The sequence below is a fragment of the Sceloporus occidentalis genome, unplaced genomic scaffold, assembly GCF_023333645.1.
Source record: "Sceloporus occidentalis isolate IW3139 unplaced genomic scaffold, rSceOcc1.0.p SCAF_8, whole genome shotgun sequence".
Taxonomy (NCBI): Eukaryota; Metazoa; Chordata; class Lepidosauria; order Squamata; family Phrynosomatidae; genus Sceloporus; species Sceloporus occidentalis.
Window position 1 is genome coordinate 2,443,805 of NW_028316988.1, and position 17,244 is coordinate 2,461,048.

Consider the following 17,244-nt stretch of genomic DNA (forward strand, 5'->3'; position numbering starts at 1 on the left):
GGCTCAAGAAGACCTGGCCTGTGCAAGAGAGCCATGCTGGACCTTTGTGTGCGGTGTGAGTGCAAGGCGGGGGGACGCTCTTTCCATGCTGATTCATCACTCGCCTGCCGGGTTGGCTCTGAGGGTGCTGTCCAAACCAGTTTCCTTCAGCAAACGTCCCCAAGCCAGCTCCTTTCCAAAGCATATGGATGCATGCTTCCACCCGCCTCCTTCCACTGCCACCCCAATTTTCAATTGTGCCCCAAGTGCTTTAGTGGATCTGTTCGGTGGGGCTGGCTCCGGTGTTTGGTTCCACCCACCTTAGCCTCATCTGACCCTCCGGTTTGCCGTACGCTTAGGTGTAGCTGAGGGCAGGACTCGGCCCCAGGTTTAAAAGGCCTCGGCTGAGCTTTCGAGATCAGCTCAGGCCAGGGAAGTGTGGTGATGAAACCACGACCTGGATTCCCCCCAAGCCAACACAGCGCAAACAGGTGTGAGAGCGAGCGAACGAGCGAGCGTGTGTCTGTTGGTCCGTCCGCAGAACCTGGATGTACCTGGGTGTGTGTGCAGGGTGTGCTCCTCGGTGAGGACACACGTGGGTGTGTAAATAACACAGGTGTGTGTGTTTTTGTTTGGCTGTTATCGAGCCATCACATCTTTGTGGGCGGAAGGAACAAAGCACAGTGGGTGCTTTGGTTTTTCTGGGAACTGCAGACCTCCCACTTGGAGACAAAGTCTCAGGCAGCTTCGGTTTTGTTCCATGCCACTTTGAAAAAAGTATATTAAAATAATGGACTGGTTGCTTTTGTCTTGCCTCTCTTTGGCTTTCCCCACATACCCCCAAAAAGGCAGTCAGTGGACTTTGGATTGAGCACCCCAAATAGATAGTCCTTGCCTGCACAACAGAAATGAGTTCTTGCATTTACAACATAATCAAAGTTAGAGAGAGAGCAGTCTCCTACATTTTATAAGTACTGTATTTGAAGGGGTGTCATATTGAGGATGGAGCAAGCTTGTTTTCTGCTGCTCCAGAGAATAGGAGCTGGAGCAATGGATGCAAACTACAGGGAAAGAGATTCCACTCAACATTAGGAAGAACTTCCTGATAGTAAGAGCTGTTCGACAGTGGAAGACACTCCATTGGAGAATAATAGAGTCTCCTCCTTTGGCAGTCTTTAAACAAAGGCTGGATGGCCATCTGTCGGGGATGCTTTGATTGAGAGTTCCTGCATGGCAGAATGGGGTTGGACTGGATGGCCCTTGGGGTCTGTTCCAAGTCTATGATTCTATAGGCCCAAAGCAAGAAAAGTGAATCAAGATCCCCACATAGCAGTGCCTACCTGGGCCTCACAAGAAAGGAACAACACACGATTTTGAACATATGCAAGTTGCTAAGGCTGTTAGGATTCACACCCAGAGGGGGGCTTTGAATGGGTTTCTCTGTTTACCAAGGCTGGGAAGGTGGCGTTTCCTCCTTGCTAGTGCTCCTTTGTTGGGAGGCGGGCAGCCGCTTGGTTTCTCTTGGGTTGCTTTCTGTAGGAGACGGTGCCCAGAGCTGTCAGCCACTAATGCTAAGAAGCTGTAAGGGCTGACTAGCAGAGGACGGGTCTAAAATTTCAGGCTGTTAACGTTGGGCTGTCACGGTGGAGGATTAGAGAGTGTCACCATCGCTCCTGGGTCCGCCGTTGGGGGTCTCATGGATCGCAACCTGTTTCTGCTTCTTGAGGCCTTGGACAGGAAAGACTGGCAGAGCCTGGCATGTGCATGGAGAGATGCAGGGAGACAGAGCCCATTTTAAAACATGAACAATGTGACTAACAAGGGACAGGTGGGAGGAGGGTCTGGATTTACAGGGCGAGTTGTGAGACCAGTCCCTTTCACTTTCTTCCACATTCACCCCTTTCCTAAACCTTACATTCTTTCCACTCTGGAGATGCAGAGATTTGCAATCTTTAGTTAAATACTTCAGAATGAAATCCTTCCCTGTTAGCATTTGGAGCATCAAATAGGCAAAGCTGTTCCCTGCATGGAGAGGGCTGCACTGTGACTTACCTGCCATATAAATGTTAAAAATTAGAAGTCGCCAAAGAAAAAGGTGGCTGAATACAGAGGGATTCACACTCAGGCTTTTAAGCAATGGGTAAATGGTCACATTTGGGGTGTAAGCGGGATACAATGATTCCAAACATTGCATGGGGAAATCTAAGGAACGGTTACTTTGGTTTGCACCAAAGATGGTTTCTCAGAATGGGTAGATAAATTTCTCGAATCACATAACCACCCAATTCTCTTTGGCAAAGGCTACAGTAAGAAGAACAATTTTAAGGTCCTGAATCGTGCCCACCAACCTTCCCAATTTGGCTGGTAGGAATAACCTCAGGAGCGTGATCTAAACAGCTAAAAGCTGGTGGTAGGCCTTTCCTTTGAGCATGGGTCAGATCCAGATCTTCGACTCATGGAACAAACTGTTAGGCTGAGGAACAGAGCCTTCCCTGAAACCAGCCAGAGAGTTTTATGGTTGGAAAAGGGATATAAGTATCTGTATCACACAGGTCTCCCAGCAAAAAAAATACCTGAATCTGCTTGCCTTGCATTTATAGTAAGGTAGTGAGGAGGAAAAGCAATAAAATGGGGGAGAAGATGTGTTAGAGAAGGCTCCCCTCGTTGGGTACCTGGCATATGTCAGACTACAGATCCCATCATCCCAATTGCATGGCCAGTGGCTGGGATGATGATAGACGAAGGAATCCAGACTACAGTTTTGGGCAGGAATTTGAACTTGGAGACCTAATTTCAAATCCCTGGTCAACCCAGCCATAAACTCTCAGCCTATCCTACCGCACAGGGTAGTTGTGAAAATAAAAACAAGGGGTGATGTGTTCTTTCCTGAGTATTTTTGGAGGTGGGGGGAAGAGCTACAGAAGTATTTGTAATAGTGGTCAAACATTTATATAATAGCGGTAGAACATTTCCAGCCAATTTGCTGCTATGAGTTAGTCCTCAGATGAAGTATAATTGTCTTAAAAGCTGTTTGATGTGGACTTCCTCTTGAAGAGTTTCCTCTTCCTAATGTCTGTTTCCTTTGTTTTTTCTCTCCCTCTCTTTTGTCATCTTCCTCCTCCAGCTGAAAGAACTATATGCACTGACGCATCCTCAGGAAACCCCAAGATGGCTGCCAAGCGCAAAGGTGGCCTGAAGCTCAACGCAATCTGTGCCAAGCTCAGCCGCCAGGTAGTCGTCGACCATAAGGGGCCCGAGCAGGTACATGCCGACAAGACTCTCCTGGGCCGGGAGTGCACCAGCGCCGCCGCCACCGCCAAGGATGTCGCCCAACCTGTGGCGAAGGAGCTGCGGGCTGACTTTCCCGAGGGGGTGGGCCGCGTGAAGAAGATTGAGGAGGACAAGCGGAGGGAAGTGATTGAAAAGTGGGTCAACGGCGAGTATAGCGAGGACTCCTTGCTGGGGCGCATTGAGAGCAAAGCACTGAAGGGCTCCGAAGGCGCAGAAGTGCCCCCCGAGGGCGTCTACATGGTGCAGCCCAAGGGTTGCAGCGACGAAGAGGACAATGGGGACGAAGCTGAGCCGCAGAGGGGCTCCCAAGATGGCAGCTTCTTGGACGATCGGGATTCGGATGGGCCTCCTTCGAAGGATGAAGCCTTCCGGGCCCCCAACAGCGAAGCGGGTCCAAAGCTGGTTGGAGCAGCTACCTCAGGTATATGGCCGCCTTAGGCAGCATCTCTCTCACATTATTTTTATGGTGTAGAGAACTTCATACTTTCCTGATGCCCCCAAACTGGTATTAACAGTCCTGATTAATCCTCTGCCGTCCCACTTTCTCGGCTGTTTTTAAAATGTCCCGGTTTCTCTCTATTCCTTCCACTTTCCCCCTTTTTCCTCAGCTTATGTCAGTTGCTGCAAACCCAATTCAAAGCAGTTTGCTCTCAGTTAGCTCAGCAGAAGGAAGGAGAAGGAGGAATCTTGTCCTTCCCAAAAGGCTCAGGCAAAAACAGACCATATTTTCCCTTACTAATAGCTTCTGTCACCTTGACCACACTATGATGTTGCTTGGCCAAACATGCCGCAGTTTCCGTCTGGGAGATGTTGGAGGGTGTGGAAGTGTTCCACTTGGAAGTAAATGATATCACTCAGGTTGCAAGAAAGAAGGGATTTTTAACCATGTAATTCCTGGTCAAACACTTTTGGGGTTTGGTGACTTTTCCTTTGGGAGCATCATGGTTTATTCCTGGGACTCACCTAGAACTGTGGCTGTGTAAGACATGTCATTTTACAACTGACCATGGATGGTAGCATTTTGGGTTCTTTTACGTACATGTGTGTGCGTGCATATGTGTATTTTACGCCCTTCAAACATCATGGTGTATTCTCTAGAATGCATTACACATACAACAACATCCGAGCCTCTGAGATTGGACAACACTCCTTAAAGAACAGAGATTGTTAACTGGAACATTACAGTGCCATTAAAACTGTCAGTTTTGCCCTGGACATTTATTCTAAATGAGTGCAATCCACATATTTTAGGGAGACTACATTGCAAGTAGTCTGCATCCTTAGTGCGCTTTCCCAAATGAGAGGCCAGCATCCTTGCTCCCTCCGCACGACGCTCAGACGCAGCATCCGACGGAGAGGCTCTCCTACTCTGGTTTGCAGGCCTTGGGTGGCTTGGCTTGCTCTTGAAGGTGAGAGGGAGACGGAGAGTGACACGGTGTGCCTCCGCAGTCGGTCGTACCATGTGGGAGATTAGCTGGCAGAGGAGGTGGCACGTGGGAGACGGCGTCTTTCTCTGCCTTCCCCTCTGGAGGAATTTGGCTGCCACTGGCTCTGTGACAAACAGCAGCAGCTCCGGCCGTGACACCTCAATCCACCGCTGCTCTCGCTCAGCTCTGGTTGTAGACAAGCTGGGCTGGACCTGCCAAACCAAACTCATTAAAACAAACGAGTCTTTGCTTTTTCCTTGGCTTTTCCTTTTCTCCCTCCTTCCCTCTCCCCCCCCCCTCAATCTGTCACACAAAACCGTCCTGCCTTCTTTTCGTTTCCCTTCCTTCCTTCTTTCGTATTCTTCTCCCATCCTATTTCAGTAGTTGCTTTTTAAAAAAGGATCCATTGGGGATTGTCATCTTCTTTTCTCTTCTCAGCCTTTCGTGCCTTTTCTTTTTCCTTACTACTATCACTTTATAGACTTTTTTCTTTTAAAAAACACAGTATTGCATTTCTAAGTAGGTCCATGGATTTTTTCCCCCTGTGATGCAGACATGTATCTTGGCATTGGTCTTTTTGTTCATTTTTAATATTTATTCCTTTATTTAATGGTATGCTACGTTTCTCCCAGCTTGGACCAAAGGCAGCTCACAAAAGCTAAAAACGACAGTAATAGAAACACAGCATTTTAAAAACATAATTAAAGCACTGCATTAATATAACAAACAAAAAAGCAAGATCCTAGAAAAATACTAAGTTCAAAATGTAAAACCATTAAAAACATACCAGGCAAAGACCCCAATGTGGTGCCATGATGTATTAAAAGCTTACTTGAAAAGAAGCATTTGTGCCTGCTGGCAAAAGGAGAGGAGAGATGGGCCAATATAGCCTAGAATCATAGTTTTATTTATATATTTCATTTATATGCCACCTTTTTCCCTGGATGGACCTACTAAAGGGGCCACTAAAGGTCATTGAGTCCAATCTTTTGCTCAGTGCAGATCACCAGGTAAAGCATCTTTAGCAGGTAGCTATCAAGCCTCTTTTGGAAGATGCCCATCACCTCTTCCAGCAATTGCTTCAGTTGTTGAACCACTCTCACTGTCAAGACAGTCCTTCTAATGTTCAATCCAAATCTCCCTTCCTCTAACATAAAACTATAAGACTTTAGTTCTACCCTTCGAGGCAGCTGGGAACATACCTGCACCCTCCTCTTTGTAGCAGCCCTTGAAGGATTTAAAGAAGACCATCATCTCACACCTTCAGTCTTCTCTTCACCAAGATGAACATGCCCAGCTCCTTCAACCTCCCCAAGAGCTGATCTGATGCTCCATTATTCAAATTGCAATCGTCCTTTTCCCCCTGAACTCTCTCCACTCTCTGCCCAGAGCTTTTCATACAATCTAGATAAGGCAGAAATACAACTCACTTTTGCATGTGTTTATGTCTGTATACATAAAGGGAATTGCAGTGGTGGTTAGGGTTGAGGTTAGGATTAGGATTATTCAACCCAGTGGGCTAAAATACCGCACAGCACTGGAAGGAAAACTGTTGTGGGTGAGCATATAAGGGGCAAGAAGGGGACACCTGTTTTGTTTTCAGTGCCATCCAGCAAATTCACTGGATGAGATGGGAGGGACCCATCCACATGTTGCTGGAACCCATAGCAGGGTGGTGCTTTTGTAACACCTCCGTTGTAGGTTCAACATGGAGAGCCACTTAAAACATTCTCCCAACACAGAGTGTTGCAGCTGTGGTTTTTGCCATGCATAGAACAGAGCCATTTGGATTGCATGGGGACAGAGAGCTGTAGAAGATGCAAAAGATGCTTCCCGGAGTACTTTTAACTGTTTGGTTAACAGTACTCCGGGAAGCATCTTTTGCATCTCCTTTGCCTCTCTGGCCTTTGTTTGGTTAAAAGTGGTCTGGGAAGCATCCAGAAGCCTGAGAAAAGATAGTGGCACCTATCTTTGGGTCTCCAAACCCTCTGAGCAACAAGAAGGCAAGAGGGGGCAGTTAGGGTGTTTCAGAATAGCTTTACTAAAAGTGGATTGTTAAAAAAGGCAGCTGAGCGTACTGCAGTTCCTAGAAATGTCTCCCGTCTCTCCTCCTCCTGTCCCCAGGAGAAGGGCATCTTCAAATGAAGTCTCGACTCCCATTCAGGTTTAATAACTTTGCTCGACACCTCGCCCTCTTTGCCATGTCTCCGACAAGCCCCCTGCCTCCCTGATCCATCAACATTTCTCCCTTTTGTGCGCTGCGGGTCTGAGCCTCCCTCCCCTCCGGTCCCCCCCCCAAAAAATAACCCTCCCCGTTATTATGGCAGCTGAAACTCATCTCCGTTCATCTGTCCCCTTCCCTCTTCTCCAGCCTCCGCGAGTTCAGTGGCAACGCACATAATTATGCATATAAGATATAAACAGAGCTGTTTAATTATCCTTCGCCACATCAGTGACAGAGTAATTAACAAACATTGCAAGATCAATGAGGAAAAGTGTGACCTTCACTTTCCTTTGATAGGAAAAGCCCTTGTCTGACGCTGGCGCAAGGTGATTGAGCTTGGACGCGGCGCTTAAGTTGGTTTTAATTTTTCTTCCCACTCCTGCCTCCCCTCCAACAAGCTCCAGTTTGTTTGGTCCCGATATCAGTGAACGCCCCCCCAAAAATATCCTGTTCTGGGGGAGACTTGAGGGAATGCAGCACCGAGAGGCAGCCCACTGGGAGTTAAATAGTAGCATATGGCATGGCTGGCTTTCCACATTGCGCTGCCTTTGTGAGCCGAGATTGACAGAGGTTTCCACCCAAATTGAGATGCCAGCTTCCAAGACGAGGAAGAGGATGCACAGAGCATCTTTTGATCGGCAACCTTTGTAGATATAGCCATGTTAGTCTGTAGAATTCGTATACAGAGAAATAGTGTAGCCCCTTTGAGACTCTGGATGCAAACTCCAGGAAAAGAGATTCTACCTAAACCTTAGAAGGAACTGTGAAGTCGAAGGCTTTCATAGCCACCATCCATAGTTTTTTGTGGGTTTTTCGGGCTATGTGGCCATGTTCCAGAAGAGTTTATTCCTGTTGTTCCTGACAGTAAAAGCTGTTTGATAGTGGAAGACACTCCCTCAAAGTGTGATGGAGTTTCCTTCCTTGGAGGTCTTTAAACAGAGGCTGGATAGTCATCTCTTGGAGGTGCTTTAATTGTGAGTTCCTGCATGGCAGAATGGGGTTGGACTGGATGGCCCTTGGGGTCTCTTCAAACTCTATGATTCTAACAGCAAGGAAATGGCAGATACCACAAGAAATCTTTCCACAGGTATATCAGAGACTGGCACAGTTTGGGGGTCATGACCAATCCCAACAACCTGCCGCACAATGACATCCAGGACATATGCTTTCCATTACTCCATGCCCTTTCTCCTTTGCACAGGGGCAATATCCCAATTCCTCCCCAATTCAGAATAGGGAGAGAGAGAAACCCTCTCTTTGGGACCCTTCCCGTCCCCCAGAGTCCAGGGCTCCTGCTCCATTCGGCCTGTTTTGCTTTCCCTTCCATATATAGTGTGTTGCTGTGGGCTATTTTTAGCCCCCTTTGGATTGTGTGTGGGTTTTCTTTCTTTTCTTTTCTTTCCCTTTCCTTTTTTTCCCTTCGGTTGCTAACTCCGGATCCTTTGTGATAGGAGCCTGGCGGTGCGCCAGCCATGCACACACCAGCGCACGCAGGCGCTCAGATCTTTGGCGATGCCCACAAATGGACAGGTGGCAGAATCGAAACCCCGGGCGGGGGGAGACGGTTGGGACCCTTCCGGCAGAAGCCGAGGCTGGGAAAGAAGGGAGGGAAAGGCCGCGGGAGCTTTTGGCGAGGGTCCCTAAAGACCCAAGAGCCCAACAAGTGCCTGGCACTTGATCCCAGACATTCCAGCATTGCAGAGGAGAAAGAGCATTCATATTCCCCAACTGTCCACACTTGGCAGGAAAAAAACCCCATTAATCCTCTATCATCCCACTTTTTCAGCTGCTTTTAAAATGTCCTGATTTCCCTCTCCTCTTTCCTCTTTCTCTTTTTCTTCTCAACTTGCTTTAGTTGCTACAAACTGGGTTCAAATACACATTTGCAGCCCTCCATGTTTGCAGCTTTGACTTTTGCAGATTTGATTCTTTGTGGATTTGATGAATACGTTCTCTCTAGGAATCCCTAGGTCCTCCAGCACAACTCTGCCAGAAGTTGATCATAGAGTTGTGCTGGAAAACCTAGAAGTTCCTAGAGAAAACACTTCTCTAGGCATTTCTAGGTCCTCCAGCATGATTCTATGATCAACGTCTGGCAGATACTGACCATAGAGTTGCACTGGAGGAATTGGAGATTCCTAGAAAGTGTTCTCTCTCCGGTAAAAAGAATAGTGTTTTTTCATTGGCGGTTTTTCCACATTCATGGGGGTCTTCATCTCTAACCGCAGGGAATGTGGGGGGACCACTGTAGTTTGCATTCAGTTGATTCAATTCAGGGGGAAGGAGAGGAGGGAGAGACTTTTCTCTTCCCAGTAGGCTCAGGCAAAAGCAAACTGTGACAGCATTTCCTAGCTTGCATGTTGTTCCTTATTAATAATTTTCGTCATCTTGACCATACTCTGATGTTGCTTGGCCACCACATGTGTCCCGGTTTACATCCATGAAATACTGGAGGATAGGAGAGCACTGTCTCTTACTCTTCGGGATGTTAAACCTTGGAGCGGCCTGAGCCAGGTATCACAGCAGTATCCCTCTATGCAAGGGCCCTTCTGCGAAAACCTCTGGCCTTCCAAAGAGAGAGAGTCTCCCCTCCGCTCTGTCCTCCCAGGGGTCCCTAAACCCAGCAATACATAGTTCCACTTCCCTCTCTCTTTCTGTCAGTGTGGTTTTAGCCTCTCATGGATAAGGTTTCACCACACCGGGCCCTGGGAGTTGGAGGTGGCTTGGTGGACGGCTGTGCATGTGTGTGTCTACAAAAAAAGGAAAGGATTGTTTTTCAGGTCCAGGGAGAGATGAAAAGCAAGAATTGGGGAAGACGGATTTAGCAGGAACCTGGGATCTTAGACCCGAGAGAGCCGGGAATTGTACAGGATTAGGGGCTTTTTGTCAGGGCTCTAGGGTTACGTCGGGAAAGGCACGGAAATGAGCGAGGGCACAGAGGTCGGAGGAAACCCTTCAGGCTTTATGGCTCACAAGCGTGGCATGCGGGAGGAAGCGGCACAGGTAGGTCCCCAGATGTTGAAAGCTGAGATTTCTAAAGACGTTTGCAGGCCTGCTTTAAGACAGAGGGAAGTAGGAGGCTGGCAGCCTTCTTTTGGGTCACCATTTTCATGCTGTGTCCCATCTACTTGCACCAGCTCCTGACCCACCAAAGGTCTTTTTGCCTTCTCTACCTCCCCTGGCTTGATACTCTGATGTGGTTTGACTTCCACCTAAGTTGCACTCCCTCCATCTTCTATCCTTTCCATTCCCTAAGCCTTGCTGAGAGAAGTTGGATTTGACCCACACTCTGGAACAGGCTTTCTCTCACTTCGGATAAAGGAACAGTATGGATTGCCTTATTCTGAGACACTGGTCAGCCTAACACAGTACTCTCTACATCTTAACCTACTGTATATACACATGTCTAAATCTGGAAATGTAGGTCCAAAAATTGACTTTGACTTATATGTGAGGTCAACTTATAGTCAAGTATACAGTATACAGTAATGCCAACTCTGGCTGGCAGTGGTTCTGCAGGGTCTTTTTGGGGATGGAAGCTGAGATCAATGCATGCAAAGCCAGGACTGTGCAGCTGGTTGAACCGTACCTCTTCATCTGGGAAGGCCTGTGCTTCGGCCAGTGCTGAAATGTTCAGCGGTGTGACTAATTCCAGATCCTCCCTTGCTTTTATGGCAGCCCTACTGCTGCCTTTTCCGGTCTCCTTTTCTCTCTGCAAGGGAGTTGAGAATGAATGGCTGGTGGAGATACGGAGGGAGGCTTGAGGGACTCCTGCCCACAGTAAATCTTCATTCTGCGGGAAGGGATCAGGAGGCGCCCTGAGAGAAGGAATGGCGTCTCAGCCGCTCAACACAGTCTTGATCTCCTCTTTTATGCTGATAGAAAGTGACCTCCAGCCCGTCCTTCATACTGACCAGCCAAACGGAGGGCTCCTCAGGAGGCCGTTTCAGAGCCAGGATAAAATTCTTCTCCTTTTTCTTTAAAGTAACATAAAATAAATGGCCAGGTGTTAAGAGAGGTAGAAACCCAGAAAAATAGCATCTCTCTTTGTGTGCCTTCATTGTAGGGCCGAGGTGGGCAACGTCAACCCGCCTTTGGGCACCCCTTTGGATCCAGCCACTAGCCACTTGGTCATTTCTGTTGCCCCAGCTGCAAACAAGCTGTTGAAATGCCTGTTGCTCTAAGTACACACATTCAAGCCACACAACAGCAACACATTCAGCCTCACAGTTTAGCAAGTAATAAAGCCATGTCTAGAGATAAAGGAGAAAACAACATTGGTTTTATATTTTAATCCAAGACTACCATATGTGTGGATGGGAACACAGTTTTAGCTTGCATTGGAGTGCCCACAAAAAGAAAAATGTGGCCGGGGAATTTGCATGCATTTGAAACACACCTCTGAAACATTGCCTCCGTTGGAAAAACACACACAAGTAGTCAATGGGAGGATGAGTAAAGAACATATATATTTGAAAAATGTATATTTTGAATAATAGATGGAGAAATATGTGCAACTTTCCATGCCAGGGAAAAGAAACGGCTCCCGCTCTATCCTTGGCAGATTGTCACGTCTCAGGGTTTGCATTTAGTTTGAACCTTCGTTCTAAATCGCACACAAATACACACACCCCAAAAGTGTGATATGCCATATTGAGGGAGAGTGGGTTCTTGGCAGCATGGACTTCAAGACTTTCTGTCTCTCTCTTTTGCTGTTCACAGATAGCCAGGATTCTGGAGTTAGCTGCTGTTCACCTTGCCTTTTGTAGGTAGACACACATAGCTAGAGTAGAATTGACTGGAGAGGTATCCCTATGCTGATGCTGCAAAAATATGTTTCCAACTATTCAGAGGATGAGGGAGAAAGAGAGGGCTAGGTGGGCATAAAAAGAATGTGTAAAAAGGAATATTTTTGTGCAAGGCTTTGTTAACTGAACTCTGCCTGTATAGTGTGTGGGGAGAAGGAGAGAAACCCTAGTTGTTTTGGTGCCATTGTTTCATCCCGCTGTTTAGAGCAGTGGTTTCCAAACTTTGTTCCTCCAGACCTTTTGGACTTAGGCTCCTATAATCCCTGCTGGTTGGCAAAACTGGCTAGGGCTTCTGGAAGCTGACGTCTAAAAGACCTGGAGAACCAAGGCTTGGGAAACACTGGTTTAGAAAATACGCAGGGGTCGCTGCGTTGGCCATTTAGCAAATTCAAACAAAAAAGCACCAAACAGTGATATCTTTATTGGCCAATTGAAATGCACCATGTACTTGTTGCAAGCTTCCGAAGCTCTAATAGATGAATGGAAGATGCACTCCCCTGAGTGTGGTTCTTGGGAAATGGGACTCCACGCTTGTCTTGAAAACAATGTGCATCCTCCTTTCCTTCTTGCCTCCCACCCTCCTTCCTTCACTGGCCGCCTCAGCTGATCTTTGTCCTTCCATGGCCTGATTTGCCTCTCGCTTCCTCGGTGCCACTCCTCCTCACCATCCTTTGCCACATGCCAGTCACGTTTCCACTCCTCAGTTGCACGTCTTGTTCATCCACACTGTTGTCCCTCAACCTTTTCTCCTCCCTTGCGCTCTCTGTGTTGCTCGCCACCACCCTACATTTCTTTAGGCAATGGGACCTCCTTAACCCCTTCACTCTCCCTCGCACAGGCAAGGGAAGCTTGTGACGCCTTTGGCATGTTTGGCAGCACCTCGCTTCCAGTAAAACAACTGTTTTTCGTCATATTCGGCCAAGGCAGGAGTGCAGAGACATTTATGAAACTTTGTTTAATGTACTGAAAAGCCATCAGCTAGAACATTTAGGAAATTGATTTTCCTGGCATTGATGAACTCTTTTTATTTTACCCCAGTATTAATTACTTTTTTTTAAAACAAATTAATTTAAGAGTTGTAAAGCCGAACAAGTGAACCAGACGTCAATAGATCATGTTCTTTTCTTGTCCTCCCCCCACGTGCCACTGCCGTCCCATCGCGACTGGCGTGTTAGGAGGGGAATGGGAGACCCGTCCTCTGGAGTGACAGATATCTTTCTCTCTTTCTCTTGCTTACTCCAGGGGAAGCCTCGTCTCTGCGGGACTACGCCGCTACCACCATGAATGAATTTCTGGGCATGTTTGGCTACGATGACCAGAACATGCGGGACGAGCTGGCTCGCAAGATTAGCTTTGAAAAGCTGAACGCTGCTACCTCAGACACCACCGCAGCTGTTGCCGCTGTCGCCTCCTCCCTCGCCGGCGAGGACGCCGTGGCCAAGAGAGCCCGCTTTTCCAAGTACGAGGAGTATATCCGCAAGTTGAAGGCTGGAGAGCAAGTGCCCTGGCCCATCCACCCAGCCAAGGCCGAAGAGCTGACCAGCAAACTAAGCAAGGAATCTCCCATGGGCTTGGCGCAGCCCGTCCGGTTGCCAGCGCCTGACATCTCACTCCTGCCGGAGACAAAAGCCACCATCTTGCCTCTGCCCTCCCCCAGTAGCTCCCAGATGCAAGGGCTGATGTCGAGGGCCTCCAAGTATGACTTCTTCATCCAAAAGCTGAAGACGGGTGAGAGCCTCCGGCCGCAGAATGGCAACACCTACAAGAAGACCTCCAAGTATGACCTGGAGAACGTCAAGTACTTGCACCTCTTCAAGCCCGGCGAAGGCAGCCCAGACATGGGAGGGGCCATTGCCTTCAAGACGGGGAAGGTGGGGCGCCCCTCCAAGTACGACGTCCGGAACATCCAAAAGCTCACCCCGGTCAAAGCTCCAGCCCCCAGCTTGGTCCCCACTCCCATTCCCAGCACCCCCAGCAGTGCTCCAGTGGCCGGACCCGAACAGCCCGTCTCGTTGCCCTTCAACACCCCAGAGTACCTGAAATCCACTTTCTCCAAGACGGATTCCATCACAACTGGAACAGTTTCCACCGTTAAGTAAGTCAGACCACATCTGTCACATTTCTTCTGTTGCGTGGACCCTGGTGTGAGTGGGATTTTAACAAAAATAGAGGGGTAGTGAGGTTGTAAAGTGTTCCGCTGCCCTCCTCTGGGCCGGCTCCCCTTCTGGAATTAATGTGCGGCTAATGGCTGAAGCCAGCTGTCAGGCGTTGGGCATGTATTCAGAATATCTAGAGCCTGGTTGAATTTCTTCAGTCTCTCCTGGTGTCAGAAATCCCAGGTGAGTCCTTTGCAAGGACTAGGGTTTCAGTAAGTACTTGCAGACTTGGGTCTTGGGAAAGTAATTGTAACAGAACGCACAAGGCAGCAAGCATGGTTGAAGTCTTGGGCTAGAATTCCAGGAAATTAGGGTCCAAATCTCCCTCCAGCTATGGAAACAATATCTTACTCTAGAGTAGGACAAGAAGTAACCCCCAAATCACCCCTACTCCCCAACCCTGGGAATTTGCCACTAGCCTGGTCAACAGAGAAGCAAATATCCAAATGATCCATGACAGTATCTATGGGTTTTCCCATATTACAATTTAACTTTTGTCCTATATCCTATGTTTGTAGTACCCAGATCTCATGTTGGCTTGCATAATTTATGCTGTTTCTCTACTATTTTCTTTTATTACAGTATTTGCATTATTAGTGAGTGTGTGGGAAATGCTGTCAGTAGGAAACAACCCTAATGGAGAAGATGTTGCCTTCATGATGTTGTTGGACCCCAATTCCCAAGTTCTCTCACCAGTTATGTTGGCTTGAGATTATAGGAGTTGCTGTTGTTGTGTATCTTCATCTTTTCCGACTTACGGCAGCCCTAAGGCAAATCTACCAGAGGGTTTTTCATGGCAGGGTTTGTTTAGAACATGTTTGCCTTTGCCTTCTTCTAAGGCTGAGAGTGAGTGACTTGTCTAAGGTCGCCCAGTGGGTTTCCATGGCTGAGTGAGGATTTGAACCCTGGTCTCCAGAATTGTAGTCCAACTCTCAAACCACTATACCACACAAAATCTGGAGTGCCAGATATTCCCCGTCTCTAGTATAAAACAGAAGTTGAGATAGCAAAAAGAGGCCAAAAAAGGAACATCCCCAGAACCAAAATGTGTTGCTCGGCTTGTTTCCTCCTTCTTGTGTCTATCAGATTTTCTTTCCCACATTGATGGCAGTGTGTGAATATCCCCATTTCTGGTGCCAGGCCACTCAGATGGTCACTTCAGCTGCACAGTCATCTGTGACACCCCTTCAGCATTTTTGTTCATTTTTGTTCCCTTGCAAACCAATGCAAGAGTGTATCAAGGGCAGTCCGATGTGCGCTTGCCCACATGTTTGGCACTTTCTTAATCCCAATCCTCATTCTGTTTCTTTCTGGCCTTTCATTCTCTTTCGCTCTCTCTTTCCACTGCAGTTGGGGATGAACCTCAAGTGCCCTTTTAGCTCTCTGGCCACAAGACTTCCTTCAGCCAGGATGGGTCGCCATGGCTTTTGTGCCGCTGAGCTTCTGTGTAGTTTCCTCTACACTCTGTGAATCTGTGCAAGAGTCCCTAGGAAGGTGTCCCCTATGATTGGTATTTATTGGTATCCTTGGAAGGGGAGTCTTTTCGCAGGAGAGAGAGAGAGAGAGAGAAAGAGAGAGTGAGGGGTCTTGGAGCATGTCCTGACACTGCCTTGCGCTAACCATCTCTGCCCTGTGTGTGTTTCTCATTAGGAACGGATTAACCACTGAGAAACCAGCTGTCACCGAAGATGTAAATATTTACCAGAAATATATTGCCAGGTAGGCGGACTTCCTTGCCCACCCCCTTTGGGTTTTATGGGGCGGGGGGTGGAGGGTGCCATGGGGCACAGTCTTGCCGGGGCAGGCGGGTGGGGGTCTCCGTCTGTCTGTCTGGGCGAAATGTAAAAAAACCAGTTGTGGGAACTGAGTCTTTCCATTTCTCTCTGACATCCACACTGACTCCCCCTGCGCCACCGTCACCCTTCCTGCTCCGACCCAGCCTCATGGTTTATGAAGTCTCCCCCTTCTTCCTTCATCTTGAGGGCAGAGAGAGAAGCCACCTTGGCCTTCAGAGGCTTGGGCTTTTCTTCCATTTACAGTGCATTTACAAGTAAATCTGAATCTTTGTGGGTTTTTCAGGCTCTGTGGCCATGTTCTAGAATAATTTATTCCCGACGTTTCATCAGCATCTGTGGCTGGCACCTTCAGAGGTGCCACAGAGCCTGAAAAACCCACAAAAGTCTATGGATGCCAGCCACGAAAGCCTTCAACTTCAAACCTGAATCTGTTCTAAACTGTTGGATGGTTTGCAGGTAGGCTTCTGTCTCTCAACGTTAGAACAATCCCCACCATGTCCCCCTGCGTCCACCAAAAGTAGGGTCTTTGACTCCCAGATCTGTTGGACTCAAGTGTTAGATATGCAGTGCATCTCTGTGAATGGTTCATGGGATGCTATGGACATTGGCACCATTACCTGAACAACCACTTCCCACCTTTAGGGTTTGCCCCACATTCTGGTTGATGGGCTTTTGGATCTGGCTGATTTAGAGAAGATCTAGTTTGCCTCTTGGACCACTCAGCGAAAAAAGTCGCCCCTCCCAGGTTACACAACCCAAAAGTTGAACCAGTTTGAGTATGACAGCTCTCGGAGCCCGACAGCTGCCTCTCCAGAGCTCTGATGGGAGTTGTAGTCTCAAAACAATAACTTTTCCAAGCTCCTCGACAACCAGGCACTTGCCTTTAATTTATATAGAGGTGTGTTTCAAAAAGAAGGGGGGAAATAGAGAGAACCCTCCCTGTTTCAAAGCCTTAAATTAAAGTGGGGACAGAGATGGATTGTGTCAGCGGAGCACAATTAGCTTAATGGGTTTGTTAAGAGGCAGTGCCAGAAACTGCCCAACAATGAGCCATTCTGCGCATAGTGCAGAGAAACTGGGCTTCTTACTTAGCTAGTTTGGAGAGTGTGCTGTTAACCTCTGCTTTTAGCTGAATATATTTACATTTCTTTTTCCTGTGGATGCCATCATCATCATCATCGTCATCATCGATGAGTCTTGTGCAAGTCTTGCTGGAATATTTATGTACATGACTTCCCTCCATCACTTGTAATTGGGATGCTTAGTTTCTCGTGTGGTTTCTTTTCCCTCTCTCCCCGTCATGCGCCATCATCGTTGCATGAGTTTGTAAACATGCACGAAGCATGCTGGCTTCCGTATTTGTTTTATTTATTGCTATTTATTTATCTGGGCTTTTTTCAGCAGCAGCAGACGTGGCAAATGAAGGGAAGGAAAGCAAGTGTGGGTCTTGTATGGTTGCCTGCGCATGCAGCAGATAGCACATGCGTCTGGGCGCAAGCGTGTTGAGATGTGGGCACAAAGCTGCCACCTCTACTTGGCATATTTCTTTTTCGTTTCCCTTCC

The 17,244-nt window shown here is 47.9% G+C and overlaps 1 protein-coding gene across 5 annotated transcripts in view; it reads left to right on the forward strand.

The window, feature by feature from the left end:
- LOC149307654 (zinc finger protein castor homolog 1-like) overlaps nucleotides 1–17,244 on the forward strand; it is a 246,181-nt gene that overhangs the window by 190,003 nt on the left and 38,934 nt on the right. For 4 of the 5 annotated variants that reach the window (XM_089534169.1, XM_089534168.1, XM_089534172.1 and 1 more), the window contains 3 exons: nucleotides 3,104–3,691; nucleotides 12,972–13,824; nucleotides 15,536–15,604. In XM_089534169.1, the coding sequence (XP_089390295.1) occupies nucleotides 3,104–3,691; nucleotides 12,972–13,824; nucleotides 15,536–15,604 (1,510 nt within the window). The remainder of the gene's footprint in view (nucleotides 1–3,103; nucleotides 3,692–12,971; nucleotides 13,825–15,535; nucleotides 15,605–17,244) is intronic. The other variant, XM_089534170.1, reaches the window with a different exon arrangement.